The sequence below is a fragment of the Athene cunicularia genome (assembly GCF_003259725.1).
Source record: "Athene cunicularia isolate RWA chromosome 5 unlocalized genomic scaffold, athCun1 chr5_part1, whole genome shotgun sequence".
In the NCBI taxonomy this organism is placed as follows: Eukaryota; Metazoa; Chordata; class Aves; order Strigiformes; family Strigidae; genus Athene; species Athene cunicularia.
The window spans coordinates 33,274,232-33,302,145 of NW_020799101.1; the positions used below are offsets into that span (position 1 = coordinate 33,274,232).

The 27,914-nt window shown below is 33.7% G+C and overlaps 1 protein-coding gene across 5 annotated transcripts in view; it reads left to right on the forward strand.

Annotated features, from left to right (window-relative positions):
* The window catches only part of C5H15orf41 (chromosome 5 C15orf41 homolog), a 104,820-nt gene that overhangs the window by 26,239 nt on the left and 50,667 nt on the right, over positions 1-27,914 (forward strand). For 3 of the 5 annotated variants that reach the window (XM_026849702.1, XM_026849701.1, XM_026849700.1), the window contains exons 4-8: positions 597-676; positions 1,032-1,081; positions 3,934-4,001; positions 9,078-9,143; positions 12,374-12,479. In XM_026849702.1, coding sequence (XP_026705503.1) covers positions 597-676; positions 1,032-1,081; positions 3,934-4,001; positions 9,078-9,143; positions 12,374-12,479 — 370 coding nt within the window. Of the gene's footprint in view, positions 1-596; positions 677-1,031; positions 1,082-3,933; positions 4,002-9,077; positions 9,144-12,373; positions 12,480-13,132; positions 14,145-27,914 lie in introns of those variants that run through there. The other 2 variants (XM_026849705.1, XM_026849704.1) reach the window with 2 other exon arrangements.

Here is a 27,914-nt window from a genome sequence, read left to right on the forward strand (position 1 = left end):
GTCCTAAATTCACTTCTGATTTCTTCATGTCTTAGATTTATCTATTCAAAAATAGCACAGAAAGCCTTTTGCCAGCTTTTAAATACAGTCAGATAAATGTGTCAACACTGAATAAATAAATAAATAAATACATTTGAAAAATACTAAGTGGGAAACAAGTCTATAAAGTGCTTAAGATTGTTTAGACCAAGCATTGTTTTTAAAGACTGCTTTGAATTTTTACATATCTTCTTCCTTAAATCTCATAGGATATGGAGGTTATTTTGAGTTACAGTTTCTTTATACTAAGCAGTTTGCTTAGGAGCTGCATGGTGCTTCTGAAGCACAAACTGTCCAGTGACACTGAATAAGTAAACAAGGGACTGCTTTCACCCTGTGCTAATAAAATCCTTTGGTGTTTCAAGACTTTTAGAGTTAATCGAATCAGAATGGATAAGTAGCTACAAATGTATAAGTTTGTAGTTGCTGGTTGGATAATTTTCAAAATTGTCAACATAATCAATGTTTTCCTTATAAAAATATGTGTCTTCTCCTGCCAAGTGGATAACTGAGCTAACAGATTTTTTTTTGTATGTTTTTATTCTTTATTCCTCTAGCCTCCAAAACTCTCATAAATAGTATGCTACGGGACCCTTCTCAGATTCCAGATGGAGTTCTAGCAAATCAAGTCTATCAGGTATTAATCACAGTTGTCTTTTTTGTCTTTTTTGTTTTTTTCCTGTGGCAATGCTGTTATCTGCCTAGCAGAGTAAAAGATTTTAAACCTCATTTAATTACTGTCATCGTAAACTATCAGTGAGGTCAGGGTGCACCATAAATGGCAGTGCAGTATTTGTGAGCGGAGCATTTCACTTTTTAATAGCTTGCTTTTATAGTGAATAAAAGCATGCAGTTTTTGTTTTCTGTGATTAAATCTGAACAGCATCTGATAGCCTTTTTGAAGAAAAGTAATTACTATTTTTAAGATACTGTTTAACTATAATGGTTTTGTAGTTGCCCATCGCTATACTACTTCTCTTATTTGTCTGCAGTGTACTGTGAACGACTGTTGTTATGGACCACTGGTGGACTGCATCAAACAGTATCCTTTCCCATAAAATTTTAGGTGCACAATTGACGAGCTTAGACTGTGTGGAAGAGATGTGTCTAGCTTTAACCTGACATAAAGTTCTGCTTCACAAAACACGTTTCATACTCCTCTGTTTTACATTCAATCAGCTAGAGGGTCACTGCAGAGCTTTCTCTTACACTGTTTAACAAAATCAGATGGACCACGGAAAGTTGTCAGTTTGGTGGCTACATGTTCATATGCCTGATTGAACCTCTTTGGTTTTGATTAGTTGAAATGCATGTCTGGTTTTCTATTAAGACTAGTTGACCATTCTTGGAGTGCTGGAGTTGGACTAAGATGATCTCTGGAGATACCTTCCAATCTCAACTATTCTGTGATTAAATTAATAAGTTGCACAGATAGTGTTCACCATTATGGCATTGCTTTGTTATGAATATGAGTTTTAATTGGAATGTTTTCAAGTGCAATTCAGGTGTGATTGAGCAATTGGTACTTTTATACTCGTATCTGACATCCAGTGCAGTTCTTTTATTGTCTCTTCTAAAAGGAAATGAGGCTAGCTTTAGAAAAAACCCTATGTAGCTTGTATTTAAAGTTATTTTTCTTTTATAGTGTTGAAATGGTTAATTAGAGATCCTCAGTATCTAGTGAGAATACTGGGGGAACTCCACGCAATACTGAGTATTCCAGACTAAGATTATAATACGTTCAGAATGGTCACTGCGACCTTAAATCTGTTTTAATAAAGTCTTGAATGCGTAGCTCTTCTGTTTCAGTCTGCTATCAAGGAACAATTTCAAAATCATGGCCTGCTATCACTGAGCAGGCTAGCAAGGCAATTCCCGCCCAAGCCCTAGAGAATCCTCGCATAAACCTCTGTATGCAGTTTGGGGGAAGATCTTAATTTTACTGTACAGTTGCAGGATAGGAGAGCTACAGTGATGCTTATTTATGCAAGAAAAACACTTGTAGTTGTAATACCTCTGGTGGTCACCCCTTAAAAATATGTTTTTTCCACTAGAAATACTTGCCAACTATCTACGGACTCAGCCCTTCTCCCTTTTAACAGCAGCAGGATGGAGTTCTAATTGTATTTGCATTTTGTGGTTTTAATCATCATTTTAAGTATTCATTGAGACTTATCTTCAGCACTAAACACAGCTCTCTGAAAGTGGTTTAATCTAATAAATTATACTTTTTAAAAGATTGTTGATCACTAATTTTCATATCCAGATTTTTAAGATTAATATTTTGTTGGTGGACAATCTGGCTATAGTCTTATGAAAGTGTTATGTTTAAAAGTAATAATAACACATGTAGAATTATGAAGAGTTTTTAAGAATAACTTGCCTGCAGTCTAAAAATGTCTCTTCTATCCCTGTCAGTTTCTGGTTCAAGTGAAGTTATTGGATATATGCAGTGACATCAGTGAGAATAATGAGGAGTTTTTCAATTCCATTTTGGTGCAGAAAAGTTTAATAATAAGCTGTTTGAGTGCATTATCTGCAAGTATATTGCTGAATTAGATGTTAATTTTGAGGTGCATAAAATAGTTAAAAATCAATTTAAAGTTAAGGTTTTAAAAGCATAATGTCTTCTGAAGGATTGCATATTGATTTTAAATATAACTATCTAATTATATATGCATGGACTAAAGTATGAAGTCAACCTCTTTGTAAATGCCAAGAGGCTATTTTTCAGTAATAGTTCAGATGCTTACGGGAAACTAGGCTGCTAGATTGCATGAGTAGAAAATGGCTTGTGAGGTTATTTACAAGTTTTGCCCCATGGTCATTGCCATACATCAATAACAGGTATTATTATAGACTAAGTCTAAGTGTTTCTGCTTATGGTGCATTATAAATTCTGTTTGCAGTATTTTTCTTACATATTTGCCGTTCTTTGTTTGCCCCTTTTGTTCTGCAACTGCTAGTAGAGTTTAACATACTATGTAGTTTCAATTCATAAAAACTGTATATATATATATATATATATATATATGACATTATTCCATACAATTAGGTTTTTTGTTGTTCAGCATAAAGTATTGATATAAATTAAGTAATTAACTTTAATGGTAAGGTGATCTGTAGTTTTAAGTTTTCCAAAGTTATTCTAAACAGAATTAGGAATTTAATTTTTTAATGTAAGATCCTTTATCATGATGTTCCGTAAGATTCTTCTTAAAAGCTTCCGGAATAGAACTTTGACCTCCAGGAGAATACATTTAAAATATTTGATGTGGTGACTTTTTTACATATTGCTAAGAATAGCACATTGGATCAACAGGCCGTCAGTGAAGTGAAAAGGACTTCACTATAAAATATTATTTCATCTTTCCCTGACATTAGTTCATGCTTCTGAAAAATCAATTAAAAGGATGTTTTGTTACAGTAAGATGTTTCGGATGGATGTAGTGCCTATCAATTTCAGAATATAAAGAATAAAACACTTTATTTCATTCTTTGCTGAATTTAGAGAATTGATACACTAGTCAGTAAAGAGCAATTTAAAAGGTATTTAACAGCATGTTTTAAGCTCATACTTGTTTTTTTAGATTTGGAGAGCAAATAAAACAAATATGGAAATACTACCCTTATTTATACTGAATAAATAGAGTATAACAGGTCTTAATTTTGTAAAATGTGTGCTGATATACAGTAGTCTGATTTTCAAAAAGCGCTAAATGCCTCTGAAAAGCCCTGTAAGGAATTTCTAGACTTAGAATTCAAATCACTGATCACTTCTGAAATACAGATGAAAGCAAATAAATTTTATCATGAATTACTTTACCCATGATGTTTTTCTGAAGTTGGTTCTTTTCCCAAGTAATCTTCCATTTCTTAACCTAAAGCTATCAGTGCGATTGGGCATGAGCATGAAGTCTTGCTACGAGAAATGCTTTTGGAAAAAAATCTCTCTTTCATAGGTAAGACTCTGTAATAGAGTAATAGCCCATGAACCCTTAACTTCAAATATTTCAGTGACTGTTTACTTAAGAAAAAAAACTAAGCCTCAACACTCTGTATTAGGTAGTAAAGGAAGAGTAAAAAATGATTGATGCTGTACATGTTATCTTTTATTGATTTAGAATGAGCAGGAACTCAGTTGCCTAATACCCTATATATACAGCACATGCACAGGCTTGCAATTAATATTTTATAGAATAAGTAGCTGAAAAAAATGCTTTAATATCTGCTGCAGTATTACTTTTGGTGTCATGAGATATTAGCCATAATCTAGGCCTTATGAGACTTAGGAGGAAGCATAAGAAATATTAGCTTCAAAACGCTTTATGTATTAAAGAACTGCTAGAGGAGTCACTCATTTAGCTTTCTCTGCAGTTTCTGCTGAATTTTTGCCCCCTGCCTCCCAACCAATGCAAGTACTCTTTTCACAATCCTATATTTAAAGTTATTTTCAGGATTAATTAGTTAGGAAGTTATTGTCGTTTTTTTCTTTTAGCCTACACTATGTTTCTTGTATATGGATGCCACTAAAACAATGATTACTGTTTAAACTGTCATTTCTCTTACTGCGATAATAAACTTAACAGTGGCTTCTTAAATCTTGGATTCCCTATGTGTTAAGACAACAGCAAAGTGAAATGATGTCTTTTGTTGATGGGTGAGTGTTGTATTAAATTTATGTGATCAGGGAATTTTGCTGGTTTTACCAGAAACATCTCTTCTAAAGCCAGATTCAGGTTAAGATTTTGGAAACCTTAAATAAATTTAAGAAATTAGAAAGACTATTAAGATTTTTTTTAAAGATTTGTCCATATGATTAAGGACCAGAGTCAATGTGCTCTTTTATTTTAGAGAAAAAAATTCAGGAGTAACTATTGCATACAAACTTGTAAATGACACTATGAAAATGTGAGGAGGTATTTTTTCCTACTTTCCTGAGAGCAGAGATACAGGTAATAGGCTTAAGCTGTAATTGCAAAAATTATGTTGAGTTAAAATACTAAACAGTTCTAGGAACAGTAAGTATAAAACAAACTGCTAGGGAAGGTTATGGAATCACCTTCAATGAAAAATTCAAGGCTAGACTTGACACTCATCCATCAAAGCTGGTAATGAAATCAATCCTGTCACGATACAAGGGAATGGACTAGATGACTCACTAATGGATCCTCAACCCAACGATTTTCATTTTATTTGGCTTGTGCAAGCCTGCGTAGTACACAAATCAGATTTAAATTTTAATGTTTCATGACCTTGGATAAGCATTTATTTTGTCTTTAGAAGTAAGCCCTAAGAAATTTGTGCTGTCAAATCAAAATATCTAGAATGGTTTGACTCAGAATATAAAGATATAAATGAGAGAGCTTAATTTACTCTTTATATTTTATGTATACTGAAGTATTGTTTAGTCATGGCTTACAATATGTTAAGTGGTTGTATTTATTATTTCTGTGCATTGCATGTGTCTCAGGTTCTAGGTGTGATTATTTTTAAAAAATAATAAAAAAAACCAAACCAGCTTTTCCTAAGTATCTGCAAGATGAACCCTACTGAACTCCTCACAATAAAATCTTTCCTTTCTGAAAAATTACTTCCAAAACTGCCTGAAGAAAACCTCAGGGAAACAGAAGAGATGACAGTATTTCCTATAGGTCAACAAATTCAGGCTTTGTTAGGCTATGGGTAAGACTGCATTCCAGTTTTGAAGATGGCTTATGACTTAGATTGCTGTAGTTGCAATTCCATTATTTTTTAACATGTGTTAAACAGAATTCTTGTCATTTCCATATCAGCGTACTATTCTTCAAGAGTACTAAGGTTTTTTGTATCAACTATGTTCACCTCAGCAACAGAGTCTTATTACAGAAGAAGGCACAGTCAAAGGACACAGTGAATATAAATTGCCCTGAGTATAGTCTGGGAGCATGAAACAGCTTTTCAGGTCCAGGACATAATTTGTTTGTTTCTAGAGCAGTTAGCTTTCAAAGCCTGCAGATCAGAAGTAACACCTTCAGAGTCACCCAGAAATTGATTGGAAACCTATACAAACTAATGGGCTTTGCATTTTATTAATCCACTGTTTATGAGAAGCACGTCATGTACCACATCCTCCCTTCAGCAAAAACATAGTTCTCAAGTCTTTATCACTTTGCCAAAGATTAAAATGATCAATGGAAGCATTCTTTCAGAACAGCCTAAGAGTTCACTTGTCATACTGAAATGCCAGGAATTTCTAGGTTCTATATAGGATCTTTATTTTCTTTATATCTTTGCCATGAATATATTAGGAAAGCTTTTAGCTATAAGGGGAGGTACTGACCTTTGTCTGGAATCTTATCCTCCTTTGGTTCCCACCATAATGTCCCTCAGTAGTAGCCTGGATATAAATCATGAAATCTGATCCGTGTTTTCTGCTGTAATCTAAAATTTGCAGTTGCTGCGCATTCATACACCACCAGGATGTTTGATTTTTTTGTTATATCCAGAGACTAGTATAAGAACAATGATGTGTTAAATGGTTATGATTGAGTGTGAAGTTATGGTAAAGATGAAGCTTCAGTTTTGTTGGAAATCTAAATTAATGAGGAGTCTGTAGACAAACTACTTATTAGGGGTGTTTCAACATAATTGTCAAATCTGAGGATGCGTAAATGTAACTGTCAAAGCTGCTGTGGGCTGACTTTCAGGCAGTTTAATTATTCTCTTAATCCATGCAAGAGCTAAACGATCTTTTAAATGTGAGATGCTACATCTGTAGCTTCTGGACCAATCTGAAACATACCTGGGCTGAAAAGCTAGAACTCCTTTTCTTTTGGTGGGGTTTTGATTTTAAAAAAAGTTTATGGTGATTGTGGGGAGTTCCTGCAATTCTTTTTTTTTTTCCTCAAAAAATTATAAAGTTTCAAAAAACTTGAAGAGATGGTATTATATAATTATGTTCCTGCGCATGATAGACAACTCACATCAGTAGTAAACATGGTTTTTAACGTTTTTTCCAATGTTTATCACTGTACTAAATATTAGGAGAAGCCAACTGAAAACATTCAGAAACAGATTTAAAACAAAAAACATGTTTTTTTCAAGCCATGTGTAAGTATCAGATGATTTTAAAAGTAATTGGGCACCCTTGAAAAAAGAATCTGCTGAAGAATTTTAAAATAATACCGATGCAAACTCCTGCTCAGAAAGCTGCCAAGTTGAACTGTCAGGAAATGTGTTTACATCTGTCCTGATTTTCAGTGGGTTTTTTTAAGGTACATTTCCCTGAATTTGTGATGCTAGAATTTGTTAAATGTGAAAGAAAACACTGAACTTCCTAATGCTATTTGTGTGTTCTTAAATAATGAAAATTTAAGCTGGGACATCTTAATGTCTTTTCTAGACTGCTTTAAACAACTAAGAGTGGGTGACAGATAAAACTGGATTTTTTTAAATTTTTATCAAGATTAAGAGATTACATAGAACATTAATTCATTTTTATGTTATGGCATAAAATTCTCTATTCATAGGTTCTATTTAAATTAGAATCTAAATTAGAACCTTGTTAATCTTAACATCTTTTATCCATATACCTGACAATCTAAGTTTGAAAAAATAGCCAACAACCAAGTCTGTCTGGAAATCCTAGAAAAGTTTAATAGCTGATCAGGTAATATAATGAAGTGTTGCATTGCAAGGATTTGTATTTATAATACAGTGTGCTTACAGTGAAGAAATACTCTCAAAGTTCAAAAGAAATACTACAGCTATCAAGAAGATTAAACAGCTACCAAGGTTTACACTTAAGTGAACGTACAAATGTCCAAAATTACTCCTGTTCCACTTTCAGTATGAGTTCACTATATAAAAATACTACTTCAGACTTACATTCTTCAATGAGAAAGGAGGTTTGCTTTGGACACTTTCAAAATATTTTGATTTCTAAGAGTGTATGTTTTTCCTGTCATGAAAATGTTACTTGGACTCAAACTGCTGACCTTTCAGGATATGCACAAAGTATTCAAAAACTGAGTTCTGAACATTGGCCATGAAACTACTGTCCTAACCTGATAAATGGATTGGAAATAAGCTACCCAACAGTGAGAATGGACCATTAATTTTAATCAAAGGTGATGTAGAAAGGCGAATGGGATGCATGACAATGTCAACAGCCCAGTAGGTGTTAAGGGGCTACACAGCCTTACTTGTTACTAGGTAGTGCCATTAGTTGAGCTTGGGTGAAGACAGAAAGCCATGCCTGGAATTGAATGACCAGGTCACTCCAAATTCTAATGGAGAAATGGTGTTTCAGAAATACCAATGTAATGGTATCGGAAATCAAGGACAATAGTTTAGAAAATATTAAGGGCTTACTTGGGCTTTTTTTTTTTTTTTTTTGAAGGGAGCATCTTTTGTCTTTTGTGGTTTTATCGTGCTCACTCGTTTGTTTTTTTTTTTTAAATATTCAGCTCTAATACTGTAATCAGGAGAGTTGTATAAATAATGTTAGCAGAATTTCTAAATCTTTGTGTGTTCTGAAATGGGACAAATTTTATAGAATGCAGGATGCAAGAGAATCTAAAATTGTGGCTTCTCTCTCCTTTAATAAATTTATGGAAAAGGATTTTCTTGTTCACTTTTTTAACAACTTTATGCTAAGATTAAAACCAGGAAGGTAGCTACAGTATATCTACATTTGTGGTTTTGGTAGAATTAATCTTAATGCTTCCTAATGTGGGCAGACTCTTCTTTTAATCAGCAAATATACCTCTTTATTTTGAATATTTGGGGGTTATAAAATACTGTATGACAGCTTGAATTAATGATGTTTATAATGAAGACATAAAAATGCAGGGATGACAAAGAAGCATTTTTATATCCATGCTTCAGGTTTTCTACAAAGGTTCATTTAATCTGACACAGCATTGCATGCATAAGAAAGATATGTATGACTGCATTAATAATTCTTGCACTCTTATTTAAAATAAAATTAATTATGCTGCTGTATACTTAATAGAATAGTTTTATAAACAATAGTTCCTATTCTTTATGTATAGCTGAAGATCAGCTCCGTGCAAAGGGTTATGACAAAACACCAGACTTTATTTTAGAAGTGCCAGTAGGTAAGTCTTTTAAAAGAATTTTTATTATTTTGTTTTGTGTAGAAGTGTTCATGCTAAAATACGATGGCTAATTAAGTATATTATAGGATATTACAAATTAGTCTCTTTTTTCAGTAGCTACCCAGTAATTTTAAGTAATTTCAGTTGCTACCCAGTAATTCTAGTTTGGGTCAGAGAGGTTTGATCATAAGTTTTATTAACCAGTGTTTCCTCTTAGGTCTCTGCATAGTTTTGTCTCATTATCACAAAAAGAAAGAAAAAACCCAAGCAAGAATAAGAACCCCCAAATCTTTGCTCTCTCTAGCCTGCACTGCACACTGTCTCTATGAACTGAACTCTGAAATACCTATAATTGTCTTAAACTTCTAGACCTAATCAGTTCAAAGCAGTCTTAAGAGTATTAACATTCCACCTATAGGTCATTGCGTAAAGGTTTGTCATTGTGCAGTTATTCTTCTGCCATCACTTTGCGTCTAAATACAACTCTGCAGTTCTCTATTGTTTTTTAAAAGCCTGCGTAGCAAAGCAAGAAGAAATTAATGTTGGTATAAAGGTCATGTCGAAGTTCATCTACATTTTCTGGTCTTGAGGCCATGTGAGAAGATAATCAGATGACCTAGTGGCTGGGCCATGGCAGAAAAAGCATCCATGTTGTCCAAGTGTAAAGTATAATTAATCACCTTTTGTAAATTGACTTACATGTCAAAAGGCTTCTGCTTTGCCTCTATAGAACGCAGCACCTGGCTATGCAGATGTCTACTTTTGTGTCTATCAGAGGAAAATTAGAAGGCTGAAAGCACTGTGTGAAAGTCAAACACATGACTAGGTTTTTTGTTCTTCATATTGACAGCAGTTGGAATTCTTACTGAGATAACTGATCTGTACACTGGTATAAGGACTTGAGTATGTACAATAAAATGTGTCACTACTCAGAAGTACTTGAGATACTATCTGTCAGCCAAATAATCTGTTATCCAGTAGATAAGCAGTGATGTATATAAGAGCCTTCGGAAAAGTTTTTACAGACTTTCCTTAGCTTACAGATGTTTGTATTCCTAATCATGTTTCCAAAAAACAAAAACGGTACTGATGTTAATAAGAGGTTATATGTACAAAATAAAAAATATGCTTGTAACTGTAGCATTTTATATTTGAAACTGTGAGATATGGCATCCTAATGATCTGCAATTCACTCTTGTGAAGCTACACTTCGAGAGTTTTCAATTAATTTCTACTCCTTCACTTCCATACTCCTTATTTGTGGAGGGTCTCAGGAAGCTACCAAGGACTTGAGGGGATGAGGGAATGGTTGAGTTTTTATCAAGTCTAAATTTAGCATGGAATTACAGAATCACAGAATGACTGAGGCTGGAAGGGACCTCTGCTGGTCATCTGCTCGAGCAGGTTCACCTGGAGCTGGTTGCCTAGGACCATCTTCAGATGGCTTTAGAATATCTCCAGGGATGGAGACTCCACAGCCTCTGTGGACAACTTGCACCAGTGCTCAGTGACCCTTATAGTAAAAAAGTGTTTCTTGATGATCAGAAGGAACCTCCTGTGTTTCAGTTTGTGCCCATTGCCTCTGGTCCTGTCACTGAAAAGAGCCTGGCTCCCTCTTCTTAGCACCTGCCCTACAGATAGTTATTCACATTGGTAAGATTCCTCAGTACTGTGGACTACAATATACACAATACGTGCCTGGTATTAAGATACTCACTTTTACATTAGAAACACATAAGGTTATTTCCCAGCTATTCAGGAGCCCAATTAAATGGAAACTAGAAAAGCAAATAGATGGAGCTAATTTTTTTAATACTTGAGAAAGGAAACTGGAAAACACCCAGAAGAATTTTCTTGGGTTTGTAATATTATCCTATTAGAAAGAAGGTTAAAAATAGCCATTAATTTGTTTGCATGGATTTGTCTCCAAAAATCCAAATATTGATAGTGCATTCCGTTTTTCCAAATTATTTCAGTCACTTGAGATTGACAGGAAGCCATTTTCTACCTGTTGTTCAATCTGAACTAATGTATGGCAGTGCTTGCATTCTCTTCTTCATGATGCAGTACAAAGCTAGGAAGGCTAATTATTTCTTAGAAATCACTTTTAACTGACCACACAGTTTGTGCCTCACATGTTATATCTCCTGGGGTGGGGAGGTATTGGGGGTCGGGAAAGAATGTAGTATAGGCCTACACAAGTTAACTTGGTTAGCAGAGTAGTGGTGGCATACAGAACTTAGTGTGGTGACTTCATGAGTGTGTTACCCAGATTTCCTGAGTAATTTTACAGTCTGTGGTCAGTCGTGCTGCCAAAGCCTCCTCTAATTTTTCTGTATTGTGCTTTTGGGTCTGTGTGCTCTTTGAGTACCTCATCCCAGGTCAAACTTAGGCTAAGACATCATGGATGTGAATATTCTAGGCAACACAAAATAAAGGAAACATTTTAAAAGACCTCAGTAATGATACCCCAAATCACCTTTTCTGGAAAAAAAAAAAAAAAAAAAAAAAGATCTTTTAGAGTGATTCTCATGGTTTCTCCTGCAAAATTAGATTGTCAATTTCAGAGAATACTTTTACCAAAAAAAGATACTGTTCTTAATATTAGAAGTTGACTCCCACAAAAAGTGAGGAAGGACATGAACCAGAGCAAATCCCACAGGCACTGAAAAAAAGAGAAATTCAAAATTACAGTTTTTCATATAAGCCTTCATATTCCTAACTTCTTTCTGGTGAAGCATTACTTACTTTGCAAAAGTAAGGAAGCGGATCTATATCTATGAGAAACTTCATCACCATTCTCACACCTTCCACTCTGGCTTGGTGATAAGTTTCTGTCTTTAGCAGCTTAGGTAACTTCTTGTTATTCACCAGAAATTTCCAATTCCTTACCTGACAACTTCCTTCCAGCAAAGTAAGGGTGAAAGTAGGATGCAATTGCACCTCAATCTAGTCTCTTTTTACATTCTGTGTTAGAATAAATGTAAATATCCAGAACATGATATAATTAAACTGAACTTGATACAATTATCTGTAAGAATATTTTCTGGTACTTTTTTTAAAAAAATGTCCTATGTGCATATTTGAGAGAAATATTTACAAATACGTAACTCTGTTGCAAACATGAATTTTATGGTAGATTGGGGATAAATAGGATATTCCCAAACACATTCTTACAGGCTGTTGAGTGTGATTTTCAGTGTCCAGTTTATTTTCTGCTGTCACCCTAGCTGTTGAAGGACACATAATTCACTGGATTGAAAGCAAAGCCTCATTCGGTGATGAAAGTAGCCACCAAGCCTACTTGCAGGACCAGTTTTGGAGCTACTGGAACAGGTACTTTTCTTTTATTTTTCCTTATAGATGCAGTTTTAAAAACAGTTATTGGGAAAAAAACCAAAACATTACTAATCTGGCATTTTAAATGTCATTAATTAGTATGTCAGATTAGAATGCTACAATATTTCTGAAAAAAATCACATCATAATTGTTAACATGCAATAGAGTTATATGGTGATTTTACAATGATGTTAGATAACAGAAAAAGTTACTTTGGTACAGAAGTTATATGTCACATTTTTTAGTACCTGACTTTAAAGAAAGATTATGCTGTAATGTTTTTTTAATACCAGCAATGTGCCAGATTTGTTACAAAATCTTCGTAGTCTAATCAAGTGCACTTTGTGTGTAAAGAACTTTATTGCTCATTGTCATTTTATCAAGGTCGATATCGTTGCACTGGGGTTTTTTAATGAAGTATTTTTTTGTATGTTACCAGTGTTTTAAGCAGCAATAACAATTATCTTCAAGCTAAAAACATATAGTAAGTATATGCAGGAACAGAAGGAGAGAAATAAGTTATGCCAGAGAGAATTTTTGATCTTGTTGATGGTATTGGTTCAAAGATCTTTTCTTTTAAAGATTGGTCAAATAGTTCTACTTACAACGGTCATTATTGTATATATTTATATATCTTTCCATGGTACTAGAAGCTTCCTCAGTGGAGGATTTTTCTTAAAAAAAAAATCTTAAACAAGATGCATCGTTTTCAATTCCATTTTTGTATGGTGGAACCCTAAGCAAAGTAGTAATGAGGTAAATGGAAGCTTTAATAAAGGAATTTTAAAAGCATAAATTTAGATGTCTGCTCAGTGTTCACAAGAGAATATCAATGAAATCTGAAGAGACAGTGGAGAAGGTGGCACAAACATGTGAACATGCAACAAATAGACTGTGTGCCAACAGTGATTGTCTAGTCTGGTGACTGTTAATATTTCAGCTGAATATGAGAAATGCCAAAGTGAAAATAGCTAGCCTTAGCTTGGGAAATACCTTAAAAGCAGATTCCATAGGAGACAGCAAAGAAAGGGAAACTAAATCTTGAGAATAACATCATCAGAGTTTGGAATTATGCTCTGTGGCAACATTCTTCATTGACATGAGAAAGACCTGCTCTTATTTGACAGTCCCAGACAGCTTGAATCGAGGTTATGAGAACATCAGGAAGACTGTCAGTTGTTGGATGAAGATAGTATACTGCAAGAAAGTAGTAGAAAAGAATTTGTGAAACATATAACCATAATGCAAGACTTAAGAAGACATTTGAATATATACAGTATCTAGGCAAGTGGTGAGAATGGCAGGAAAGATGCTGATGCAAATGGTGCTGAACTTGCATATCAGTGTAAATAAGAGGTGATGGAGCCGCTCGGGCTGGGAGGAGGCCATTAGATGTACTAGCTGGAATATTTTCTGAGAAGGGTTGCATTTGAAGGGATCCATGATGGTATCAGAGGAAAGTGTCTCTAAGAAGTGAATTTTAAATCGGTAACATGAGCATAAAGATATTCACCAAGTTGAAATGGGGTGAAAGTTGAGTAGGCAAGTGGGTTGAAGGCACCTATCCATTTGTTGTCTGCAGTAAAATTGCCTTTGCAAAGTTGAAGTTGTAGTTTCTGTCTTTTTTTGTGATGAACAAAATGACTATCCTCATTTTGATTTGAGCTATAAAATGTATAAAACGATTGAGAATAACGTGTACCATTTGATTCTGACACTTCTGAAATAAACTTATGCTTTTGTCAGGAAACCAAGACATAGCTAATTTTATTTTAATTTTACCATATAATAATTAATATTGCAACTTCAAAAATAGAATAACATTTCTCACTGAGCTGTTAGTCAAGTACCACTGATGTTGCAAAATCTAGACTGAATTGACATGTGAATCAATAAGACAGTTTTGGAAGTAGCTTTGAGATTTTGCCAAATTTTTGTTAGAACTGTTCATATTGAAATCAAGTACAAAAATTGTTGAATCTTAAATATAGTTACTTTACATTCATATAAAGAAAACTAGAAACCTCCTAGTGAGATTTGTTACTCCCTAAATTCAGAATTCCATGATAGGTTAACTATGGAAATTAGGCAGATTCTTGTGGCCTTTTTTTTAAAGAACAAATCCTGTTAGTTTTAATTTTGGTCCTGCTTGGCCAAACTAACAGTATCACATCCTCTTCTGAAATGAGTTTTGAGTTACTGTAGGTTCTAATACAGTGACAGTTGGGTTAATGAACACATGTTGACAGATTAGATTGCATGTGGGTTAGACAGTTAACTTTCATTGCTCTCTGAAACTATACAAAAGGACACAGGTGTAGCTGCACAAACTGTGAATCAATTCTGTATGATTTAATCAGCCTATGTAAGGATCTCTTAAGTGAGAACCAGCTTCCCTGTCAATTCACTGCACCTGTGTGTCTCCTTTCCTCTTGAAGGAGGAATCATTTGGAGAGGCATCCATTCACAATACAGATAGCATAGCGCTCAACTGATAGTTTAGGGGTTTGTAAACCTGATCTGTTGGTTGAACTTAAAGCTGAAATGAAATTGGAGAGAAAACCTGTAACATTGCCTGTTAGATGTGGATAGAAATACATGTCTAGACAGTTTGAAATGAATTAAGGCGGGAGGTTTCAGACCTTTTCCATTCATTTTTTTCATTGTTTCTCTGAAAAGTAGTTGTGAGACTGGAAAAGTTTCTAGGTTTTTTCCCACATCTGTCACAGATGTAAGATTAATTCTGCACACATTCTGACTGAAAGCTTTGAACATAGCTGTGGTTTGTTTGCTGTTACGTGTGTATTTCATTAAATCTTGTACCCTGTGCTAACTAAATCTGTGAGTGTCTTAAATTGGTCTGTACTGACAGGAAAGAAATGGCACTTTCTCATTTAACAGAACAGCTCCCTAGATGCAGTCAACCATGTCTGTTCACCTCAGTGCAAAAGAACACCTTTTTATTACTCCGAGTTCTGCAGGGACAGCTTAGCGAGGTTTTTTATGACTCATACATCAATGGTATTGTTAAGCAATTTTCAGTTGCAGTTGCTGCACTGCAACCTCATCTTCAAATTAAGCTTCACATTAAAAATGTACAAAGTGTACCTTGTCAGTGGGTTTCCACAGTTGTAATTTAAGATGCTGTTTAGATATTGAGATTTTTCAATAATAAAGAAACAGGAAAAGGCAAGTTTGGTCTTGCATATTCCCAGACTGATTTTGCAGATGGATGTTTTAGAAAAAAGGTATTTTATATACTGAACAAACTTAGTATAAAATGATTCATGTACTTACAGAATCCCTTCCCTCAATATGGTGGGGTCTACTGAGGCTATAGCTTTCACTGCCACTGGATAAACAAGACAACTGCATGTGCCAAATACAATTGCTTTGTGCACGTGTAGTAGATACCACAGTTTTCATTGTTCACTGGCCTATATTGGTGTATTTCCTGTAACCACAACGATAAAAACTGTTGAACAGTCTGTGTGACCAAAGGTAATTTGTAGAGCATGAACAGGAAGTAACACAGATCTGAGAATATGTTGTAAATTATTTTAGGATTTAAATGAATGCTGCTGGGTTTTGGTTTTGGGTTTTTTTTTTTTTCTTTCCACAGTGTTTAATTTTATAGTTTTTTCTAACTTAGATTAAAAATTAGAGTCCTGGCTGTAAAAGTCTGTTAGTCAGAACTGATAGGCATGACTGCTGTTTTCAAAGAGGCATATAGAGATCAGCAACACACGGTTCAAATAGTAATTAGTGGGTGCACTGTCAGTGAATTGCTGTAAGAAGATATAAACTCAAATACAGCAATTTACATTTTCTATCTTCTGCAAGCCTGGCTAAGGCATATGTACATTCTGGAATGTAATTTCTAGAGAGTCCCAGGAGAAAGCTTGATGCCATTATTAGCTAAAGAAACTTTACTATATGTGAGGAAGACCGAAGGAAAATGTCATATTTGACACTGATATTAAACTAAAGGCAATTTCACATTGTGAAAGAGAAGCATTTCATCTTTTCTTTGAATAAGAATGGTAAGTCATCCCTGTACTAAATTCCTTCTCCCATTTACTTGTATTCTAAATGTTATTAGTCCTGTGCTTCTGCTTTTTTGAAAGAATAAATAAAAGCAGGTTTCCCATAAGTAATTTTAAAATAGTAACCACACCTTTAGGAAGCCTAAATTCATTATTAAATATGTTGTTAATTCATACATTAAGTCTGATCTTGAGACTTCAGTTTATAGCTAACAGGTCACAGTAAAATTATCATAGAGTCCTGTAGATTTTAAAAGGTATTTATTTCAGATAAGTACAAATAGAAAAAGTGCAAACGATTGTATTTCAGTCACAAACACAGCCGATGTGTTCTTAGGGTTTTTTGAGAAGTGTTCTGTTGGAATTCATTTGCCGTTGACTATAAGGATGATCATGTGTGAGAAAAGGCTGAACCAGAACATCAGAATGATATACATCTTTTTTCTGTTCAGCTGTTTAAAGTGGTTTGACATGTTACTATGAAGACTGTTTAAATAATAATTGTTTTCTGATTGTAGATGGTAGGGGAAGAGGGAGTTATGCTGTGGGTTTATGGATGTCTGTTCTATAACAAGATCAATATTCTCCAATTGCAAATGGTTTAAAAAGTTGTACTGGTGAGTTGAAAGCCAGTGGTATAACAACTTGACTTGGAGGAAACCTTGGGAGTTGCATTTGTCAAGTGGCTAGGAAAACTGTTCATGCATACCCAGTATCCAAAGCTTCATTGGCAGCCCAAACATAAAGAACTGAAAGGTCATTCTTCTTCTTGCAGTATGATGGTTTGTTGACATATTTTGACACACTGGTACAATGCTGAAAGGTTTTGACCTTACTGCAACACTGAGGGACTTAGGGTTTTTTTAGCTATATAATGCTTGTAGATTTTTACACATGCTGGGTTTTGCTCTGCTCCTTTTTCTCTCCCTCCTGGCTCCACTTGAATTAGTAAATTACTCTTAAATAAAAATGGATGTAGATAGAAGGGAGAGTTTATGATGATTTTTGCCACTTACAATGATATATAGGTGAGTTTCTTAAAAAATAATTCACTTTTTAAAAATTTGCCATGCCAACAATAACTTTAGTAACACTTAAGATACATTGATTTGTAGGATAAGAAGAGAATCAAAAGCAATGAAGAGTGCCATTTTCTGCTAGTTTACTGATTAAGTAGTTTACTTTGTGAAGAAGATAAAATTCTGTGTTCTCCTGTGAGATAAAAAGAGGTATATGTGTACACTCACACATATGCACATATATAGGCATACCTCTGCACTTCACAAATGTTCTTTATATATTTATCTTGTTTCCAACAGCATTTGACATGAGTTACTCTCTTTATTTAGTGACACATGAACAGTGTAAAAATCAACATGTAGTTTATGAAAAATAAAATAAAAATGTTTTTTTACTTTAGCTCAGAAGTAATGTTTTTGTATTTTATCGGTCATCGCTTCTTTAAGAACATGACTGAAAAACAGAGCATGAAGACATTTTCCATTGAGACCACAGCTTATGCCTAGCATTGCTATAATGTTAATTGTTTGGCTGAGCATTGTAGTTTGTTTTATTTTGTATCAAAACTAATTTTTGTCAAAGCAAAGGAAAAACATACTATACTGCATTCATATTGGCATTTACATTTGAATGATTGATATTAAGTATATATTTCCTTGTGTTGTTCTCCTTAGATGTTACATTTAATATGGACATGAAATTGGGTTTTTCATTATAATTTAATTGTATTACTTAAACCTCTTTCACTGCTAGATTGTTACACTGTCAACTTAAAAAAGTAGTAAATAAAGCACTACACAGCTTTGTTTAAATTTTTTTTTCCTTATATATTTCTGTACTGTCTTAAATATTACCATGCCACAGGAGACTCATGTAGTGCAGATAGAGCATTTTCAGCTTCCATCCACATTACTGCAAGGCTTCAGCTCCAATTTTCCTGGTATTTCTCATTCAGATTAGACAAGCATCTAAGTTTGTGGACGATAAGAGCTGACAGCATAGATCCTGCTATGCTTGCCAAAGGCCTGGTTGCAAACACTCCACTATGTCAAAGAATGTCAACCCCCCACAGACCTTACCTTTCAGAATTCCTTGTAATTTTTAATTGACATTTACATCTGACATTTTCAATATATTTCTCAGTGTTGAATCTTTATCTACCTAGTAGTAGTTAAACCAAACCAAAGCAAAAAGAATCCCTTCCTGTAAACTATGATATCATATATTTTTTATTTAACAAGGTCAAGTTGCTGGGCTGTAACTCAAGAATGACCAACTCCCACTTCCTTTGTGTAATGCTATATTTGCTAGTCTAATCCATTTCAAATGACAATTGAGGAGGGTAGTAGGAGTGTAAAGCAAAATTTAACCCTTAGTACTAATGAAACTGTTTTATTGCTGTGCATCATGCACAAAAAGGATACAGAGATACTGAGGAAATTTTAAGATTAATAGAGATTTTCCTTTGAGTCAGATAGTTGAATATTGAAGATGGTACCTTCATACCTATATTCATACAACATATACACATAAACAGCATAATATTCCAAATGAAGTGAAGCTGGCAAGTATAAAATTTAGCTACGTTGCAGTGTGTTGTGCTTCCTTGCCTTCAGAAATCTCAAGTTTTCATGTAGTTTAAAGTACTGAAAGCCTAGTAAATTAGTATGAGCATAATTATTCATGTATTAGAAGTTAAATGAAGGACTACAGTTGATCATAAATGTCACAAAGCAAAGAAGTAGAAGCAGCATATTGTCACAAATAATGCTACTTTTCTTCTAATTAGTTAATTTACATTTTACAAATTAAGGGCAAGATTCAGACAGAAGATAATCTAGTAGCATATCATAGCTTTACTGACCTGTATTTGTATATGCCAAATTTAAGTTAATTAGAAATGTAGATGCTGTTTGTTTTGTCAAAAAGCTCATCTTAAAAAAAAAAAATCTAGACACACTTTTTCCCCCAACATTTATCATCTAAATAATAGTCTTGCCAAGATGGCAGCCTCATAATAAACTCTTTTCAGTGGAGTGATGGGTAATGAAGCTTGCTTGTGAAGGCAGCGAAAAATGTTGTCTAGCCAAATGTGTGAATATGATGGCTAGAGAATCAGTGGACTTTCTCAGTCATCAATCTTTTTAGTAGCCTCTTATACATCTGAATATTTTGATAGATGATCTAATAATTGAGTTATCTATCTTTCTAACTATCAGAGTTGCATAAAAATTATTCTCACATGCTATTGAATATTATATATATTGGGCATCCAGTAAATTTTTCAAAAAGGTCCAAGAGGTGGGGAAATTCAGTTGTCTTAAGCAGCCTTTAATATATTAAATGATAAACTGCTATACATAGAATATAAAATTATTTGTGCTAATATAGGAAAAAAGTAAATAATGTCAATAGCTAATTACAGGTAGGAATCACAGTAAATAAAACATGTAAAAACATGAGGCTGGTAAGGTTAGTGCACAATCTAAGAGAAATTTGACGTATAAAATGAATAGATTTAGTAGTCCCCGGCCAGTTATTGGACAACAGTCACATTTACACACAGTTGTACAAATTCCTTGTGTCTAGGAAATCCTGGCTTAGGCAAAAATAAATACAGTGTCACTCTGGAGTCCCAAGTTACCATTCAGCCTCTGTGAGAGCAGTTTCTCTTGATTAAAGATGAGACTGAAAAGTATATATTGAAAATGCCCACATTTTGTGTATTCTGAATGATTGTACAGTACAGATTTATGTTTCCAGAGCACAAGAATCTGCTTTCCTGGGACACTAATCTTGCATGAAAGGAAGCACTCAGGGTATTTGTATAAGTAGCACTAAGTACATCATCAGATGTGTCTTACTAGAGCATCTGAGTAGCAGAGCAAAATTATTGTTGGTGTGATTTTTAAACACTACACTTCAAATGGACATATTATTCTTGACTTTGAATGCATTTCTGCTTCAAAGGGTCAGGCAAAAATTATTTTAACAGTAATAAAAATATTTTTGCATTAAGAATATTTCTAATTCAAATATATTTTTTCCTTCTCAATGTCACCAGTTTATGTTCAATTACAAACTTTTCTATAGATTATAAAATGTTCCTTCCTGTAAATTCTTGAAAACTGTATGTGGGGGACTCATTTTTTTAAAAAGCACCATTATTCTGGACTACACTGTATTTTCATTTTTTAGTACTTTATTTGTAGGTTTCATAACTACAAAAGGGTATAAACAAGTACATTTTATGAATAGTTTTCCAGTTAACAAAGTGGCTTTTCTTAGTTCAGAACTGGAGTGACTAGGGTACTTTCTTGAGGATATCAAGAAGTTTTTCACTCATTGCAGAATTTTAATATAGAAGGTATCAGAGGAATATATAGCTACTGCCTGCTTAAAAGGAGAAGGAGAAAGATGGATTTCAAGGAGTTGGATGTTATTATCATTTGACAAGTGCTTTGAAAGTATCTTTGGGCCTCATTGGACCTTGCCACTGTGTATAGATTTACAAATTTAGTCTCGTTGACAGTGGTTTTGATTCATTCTCAGTAAGCAAATTTCTTGATGTTTAAGAGTCCTTAAGAGTTAAACATGCATAAGTAGCTTGATGCATTTTGGGTACACATAAAGACACTGAAACAAGATGTCTTGAGTATCAAAAGTGTAGAAGCTTACAATAGAAATTTCGTTCTGAAGTTCCACACTTGTCTTGCAGTATTGCATCCCACATAAAAAGCATACATTTTCAATAATGTTTACATTGATTTTGTGCAATTTTAAATTACATAAGTGTAATTTCATATAGCATGATTTAAACCTAGAACTAAGGCAGTAGGAAACAAGTTTACAAAAAAAAAGGTTAAATGATTCTCTCTCATTACTTAGGGAGTTTTAATATAAGAAAGCTAAAATTGCTTCTGAATATATAAATTCATAAGCAATTAACCGGAGTTGATCAAAGCCAATGTTTTATTTTCTTTACTATATGGTCCATTAGTCTACTTAGTATTTGTAGCATGTCTGTTTGATAACATACCAAACTCCTCTGCATACACAGTGTGTTATACAAACGTGTATATATATTTCTGTGTTTAATTTTAGAATGTTTATATCTTAATTTAGGAAAGAGATCTTCATTTCCCTCTTCTAATCAAAATAGCAAGCATCTGTGTTCCTTCTGGTTTGTCATTTGATTAGCATGCTCTCATCCATCATTAGTCTTTGATATGAACATCAAGAAATCATGTCCTTTTGTTTTAAATGATAAATATGCCTTTGTCATGAGTACTTACAGACATTCCAAGATTTACATCTGAATTGTCAAAGTGTAACTGCACAGCTTCTCTGATGTGTGACATTGTTAGTGAAATAAAGAACTTTTTAATTTTTCATGGATAGGCCTTAAATATTGACATTACAAGGCTCTTTAGCTGTGATGTTGAAAAAATTTGTCCTCCATCCACTGTTTTTCTAAGATGTGTTGTTTATCAACAAGAGACAATCAACTACGCAAGAGCCTCTGCGGACATTCCTATTTGCATGGTCCAAGCCTGTCTCTTCGGGTTTCATTATTTAGGTCTGATGTCTAGTTAGCTCTTATCAAAACTAATACCATCTGAAGTACCAGGCTTCCCGTGGTCACACAACCAACACGAAAATTTCTTCAGTCTGACTATGATTATTAAAGACAGTATCTCTTTAAACTTGAGCTTTGTTTCAGTGTCTAGATCAATTACATCTTGTAAATGCATTTCCATAAATGTTTCACTGCTTGTTTCAATAGATGAAATATATCTAAATTAAATTATATTCTTCCCATTTTTAAAATAAAAAATAGTGACAAAGCAGGTCTTTGATAAAAAGCTTTGCTACCATTCTTACTATGGCTTGTTTCTACTAAGGCAGAAAGAACTACTGTATTGCTGGCTTCTCATTGTTGCAATAGTACAGTAAGTTAAAATGTTTTTGAAGACAGACACCAAGATGGGTTTTCATCAACTGTTTAATCAACTATTGGTAGCAAAAATTGAGTGTCATGCAAATATGTAATGTAATTTTAGTTCCTATGGAAAGCAAGTGTTCCTTGAAATATTTGGGTTCACTTATGCATGATAAAACATTATTTCCTATATTTCTTTTCTGTTGTTGCATTTACTGTGTTGTGACTTTATCATGGTTAAATTCATTTAATATTCTAAGTGCTGTAATGATGAAATGGAATCTTTGAAATTTACAATTTCAAGATATTGCAGTTTATAATCTTTGAAATTATAAATAGTTCAGAGAGGAATTTAGCAAGGGATCCCACAGATTGATTTAAGGGCCTATGATCACGATCAGCTTATAATTGCAGTATTTTTCAATCTCATGTATATAATAATCTGCAATATTTAGGGTTTTTTAACTTTTTATTGTTCTTTACCTCAGAGACTTTGACGACAGCATTTTTCATGTAATTGAGTTGATTTGATCCCAAATTTGTTTATAATTATAAAGTCATGTAAAATTGATCACATTATTTATATTTCTTTATTTGCAATGTACTTGTTTACTTGAGTTTAAAATAATGAAATGTATGCATATTTCAGGCTCTCTGTATAAGAGTAATTTTGAAAGTATATTCTCATTTATTTGTTTCAAAAGGAGAAATATCTTGCATCCTTTGCAACACAGCTCAATAAACTGAGATTTTCTGGCATACGAAGGATGCATATGAGTTTTTGAGACACTGAAGCTGTAACCCAACTTGAAGAAGACAATGATGGCAGTGAGCTTCTGTCCAGAGTTAATCAGCTGCAGAATTTGTAAACTGCGTATGTGTCAAAGTTGAAAATGTTAGCACTCTGATAGAAGCTTGAAAAGGTTAGACCTGATAAAAGCCATCAGCAGTTAAAGAAAGTGATTTATGGGAATGTAATGACACAAAATGCCTCATTTATCACTCATATATAGATAGGTTAAGGTTTCTGTGTCATACTTTAAAAACTTGACCACTTAGAATTGTCAAAATAGGTACTTAATTGCCCATCATACATTTCAGTTCAAATTTCCTTTGCTTGAATTTTGGTGATTTTACTGTTTTGCTTCTCATATGGTTCTTTTTAAAGTCATTCATATTTCATATTTATTTCATATTTGTTTCAAATGGTGTGCTCAGTGCTCTGTTAGAACTTTTATTAGGTAAAGCTGTTGATTTGAATGCTACCCAAATCTTTTGTTGATTTACAATTTCATTCAGCCTAACTGTAAGGAAAATAACTGCAGGTTTCATTTTCTTTTGTTTTATACCACTAATTCTCATCAAGAGTTTACAGCTTTCTAATTCAATCCTTACGTTTCCAAATCGAAATACAAGATTTAAAAGTGAGATCCATCAATTGGTTTCCAGTTCCAGACACTTAAGTTACTGTTTATCTCCATACAAATTAAATTTTATCCCAAACTACCAGTACTGTTAAATGATCCTGAAACAAAATAAAAATGTTAGGAAAAATACACAGTAATATGTTATCCTTTTACTGGTTTGATTTGAGGATAACAGCAAGCAAATCCCATAGATTTGAGACTGACTAGTTTTTCTAACTATCCACAATTTCATCATAATGCTGAAAAAAAAGTAAATGCAAACATGGGTAAATCCTCATTAGGGAATTACCTTTAAGAACATATTTATAAAATAAAGTAACTACTCTAAAGACATTGCATAAATACTAAAATAAAGATTCAGCTGCTGAAAGAAAAAGTGTGATAATGAAGTTTATAGGGATTTCTTTTTCTTTAACTGCTGATCTTTTAAAAACTATTTCATCCTCTTATTTCTTGATTTTATACAGAAAAGCCTGAACAGAATAATTTTAATTTTAAACATCAAAAAAGCGTACCTTTTTGTTAGCTTTCACAATTTATGGCCCCAGTTGCACAGCATTCTGTTTGTTCAGCGATGACCTTCCAGGTTCGATTTAAAAAGTAGTCAGAAGCATTTGTCATGTCTGCTCGATCTTGTCCAGAGGTACCTATTGTAATTATAAAGGACTAATAAGGTTGTTTATAATATAACAGTCTGACATCCCTAAAAAATCTTCTGGAGAGCAACTTTTTTGTGTGTGTGTGTGTGTGTCTATCTTAAAACAAATCTGTAATCTTGTCACATTATGTTGCACTGTATCTTTACAATGTTTAGTTGAGAAAGCATAAAGAACTTACAACTCGAGAAACTTAACTTAGTTTTAAAAGATTAAGCTGTATAATTTGAACATTATTCATACCTTTTGGAAATGCTTAGTAATAATGTGGCTATAGTACAGTTGCACCCTGTATTTAATTGGTGTATATAGGAGTGGTGATGATGATGTACTTAGAAACATTGAATTCCTTTCACAGTGTAAAAAAAAAACCAACACTTACTAACAAAATTGCAAAAATGTGTAATCCATTAATATAGTGAGCTCTGTTTCTTAGGAAAAAAAATCCAAGTTAAGAAAATCTTGTTTATTCTGTTATAAGCATTATTAAAAACTGCTGTAAGTAGGTGTTATTATAGTGGTATTTTACATTATATGACAGGTTTTTACAGTTGACATGATCTTTTTTCCTTTCATATGCCTTTGTCTTGCTTACTCTTTTCTTCCTTCCTTCCCCATTTCAGCATCATCCAGCAATACCACTTTTTTATAGGCATATATAGGAGATAAACAAAAACATATTAAAACCAATGGAATTTGAATGTTTGACAGAAATGTTTACTTCTCTTGTAGGGTATGTAACAGCACTGTTGTATTGTCAGGCTACCATACATCATTTAAATGCCCTTAGACAGCAAAAGCAAAATCTTGACAATTCGGTAATCTCATCATGTGATTTCAAGGAGGCTTTTTTCCATATCTACAATTGAGACAAATTTATGTTGTATGTATTTATGGTTGTTAAACTCAAAATTGTCTCATTTCATTAATTTTTAACATTGTGCTCTCTTAATGACTATGAAGAAATGTATTAAAATGCCTTAATTATAGGGCTAGAAGAAGAGAAAGCACAAGTCTTTTTAGCATATGATCTTTCAATTGTTCACTAAAGGATAAAGAGGGCATTCAAGCGTGGTTTAGATAACTGTCAGCAATAATAAAATGCAAGGTAGTTTGTAGAGCCTTTAAAGACCTTTCGGGGAAATAGATTTAATTAAAAAAACAATAAAATGGACTTTTCATTTCAAAGAAATCCAAAATGGTATAAAATTTCAGGATGTTACTGTATGAAGAGTAATGTATGTTTCCAAGGATGAGGAAAAATAGCTGTGAAAATATTCTGCAGTCCACACAGCAATGATAACTTTATTTTGTGTGTATAGATGTATGTCCTTTAGCGTTTACACAGATTATGGACAGCATGTTGGAGGATATTTCAGGTTTTCTTAGCTGAGTGATTTTACCCGTTTGGGGTTTTTTAGTTTGTAATGCTTTTAACCAGGTTTTTTGATTTTTAAATAAGGTGAACATTTAGCTTCTTAACCTAAAGTTACGTTACCACTATTAACCACAGAACTGTATAACTGACATGTCGGCAGAAGTTCATTTGCTTATTTAGTAGAGTCAGTAGACTCCTATTCATCATGTCTGTGCTATTTACTGTGAAAATACGTGTATTTCCAATTTCTGGTTTTTTCTTATGTAGTCAAAAATTGCATTTGCTAGTAATATTTTTGGTTGCATGCTGTGTTGAAAAATTTAGTTAAGCACTTGTTATGCACTATTGAGGTACGGCACTTCTGGCAAACTAGGAGCAGCTTAACTTGCATGTAATAAGCAGTGGTTTATAAACAACATTGACTGCTGTCTTTTTAGAGTCGTTTTGCTTCCTTGCTTAGCCTTTTGCTTTCCTGAGGAAGTTTTTGTAAGTTGTTTTCTTTCACCGTGGTGCACACATATCAGTTACATTGACCGGTTGGTTTGTCATAGCCGAGTACCAAATGAATCTGCATGCAAGTTGTCTTTGTGTAGCAAGATTTTTTTTACAGGTAAATCAACTTCAATGAAGTGAATTTTCAGCAAATGCTAAAACTATATCAGTTTTGTAGTTGTAATTGCTGGCCTGAGTACATTATAAAACAAGTTCATAATGAAAATTTGACTTCCATATTTAGAGTCTTGCTATATCCTCTAGTAAATTAAGTTTGGATTGTTAATTCATATCAGTGTTCACTTTGTCAATAACTGATCATAGAAATGGAAAGTCATCCCTGTTCTTGGAGCTGGTGATTTTTCAAGAAAAATACGGGTTTGTTTTCGGCTTGCACACATACCTTGAATTGCAGCACAAATGAATATAACACCCTCTGCATCATACACTGAGCAATGACGGTGTGAGGAAGATAGCTAAGATACTACTGAAAAGGTACAAATGTAAATGTGTGGCACTGTTCTGCATAAAAATGCCTCAGTACTTTCTTCATTGCTGGGTTTTCTGAGGATTGAGGACTCAGACCTACCCAAACTACAAAAGATAAATGCATGCTTAGCTTTGGCAACCTTTCTGTATATTATGTGCTTGTTTTTGAGAAAAAAAGTACCTCATATCGTGCTGTCAAGAGACTCCTTTCTGTTTTCAACTGGTTGTGTCCTTTTCTTCCCACTCAACCCTCCTGGTGTGGTAGAGCTATTAGGTGTGATAACATTTCTGCAGAATATACTGTACACTCTGGTATTCTCCAATATTCAGCTGATGGACTCCTGCAGAATCATTAGTTTTGATCACTTCTGTTGGGCTTGTAAGTCCAACAAGTCCAGCTCAAGACAAATGTTGAGTCTGCTTGCTTTCCATTTCTACTATTGATTTGTTTTCTGCTCACTGACGTTTTGTGTAGTTGGGTTTTTATGACTTTGTTGCCATGTGTCATACGAGAGATGATTGGTTTTCAGTAGGGACTTCTGTAAACTTTGATAAGCACACTAAGTTCTCTGAGTAAAAATTACTACTGTACAGTATGTTAATTTTGGCACAGTCATTTTTACTTTTTCATGTGTAATGAAGTTATTTTTTAAATGTTTTTTTCTTTTGTTAAACATCACATTTCCTAGATCTAAAGATGTCTCCTTACTGATGGTAATGCTTTATTAAAAACAGCAGACATTTTTTATCACTACTTCAAAATGCAACATTCAAGAGAGAAACGTGTGTTATCAGAGGACTGAAAGCTAACTTCTTGTAGGGCAGACTCTAGCTCCTTATGCATATGCCCAACAGTTAGCACATCTAGCCTCAGTATAAGCTGAGGGCTTCATGATGCAAATAATAAGACAACCAAGATAGAATAATGGTCTTCATTTACACTGTTAAGCGTTACGATTCTTATTAACTGATTGTCATGCAT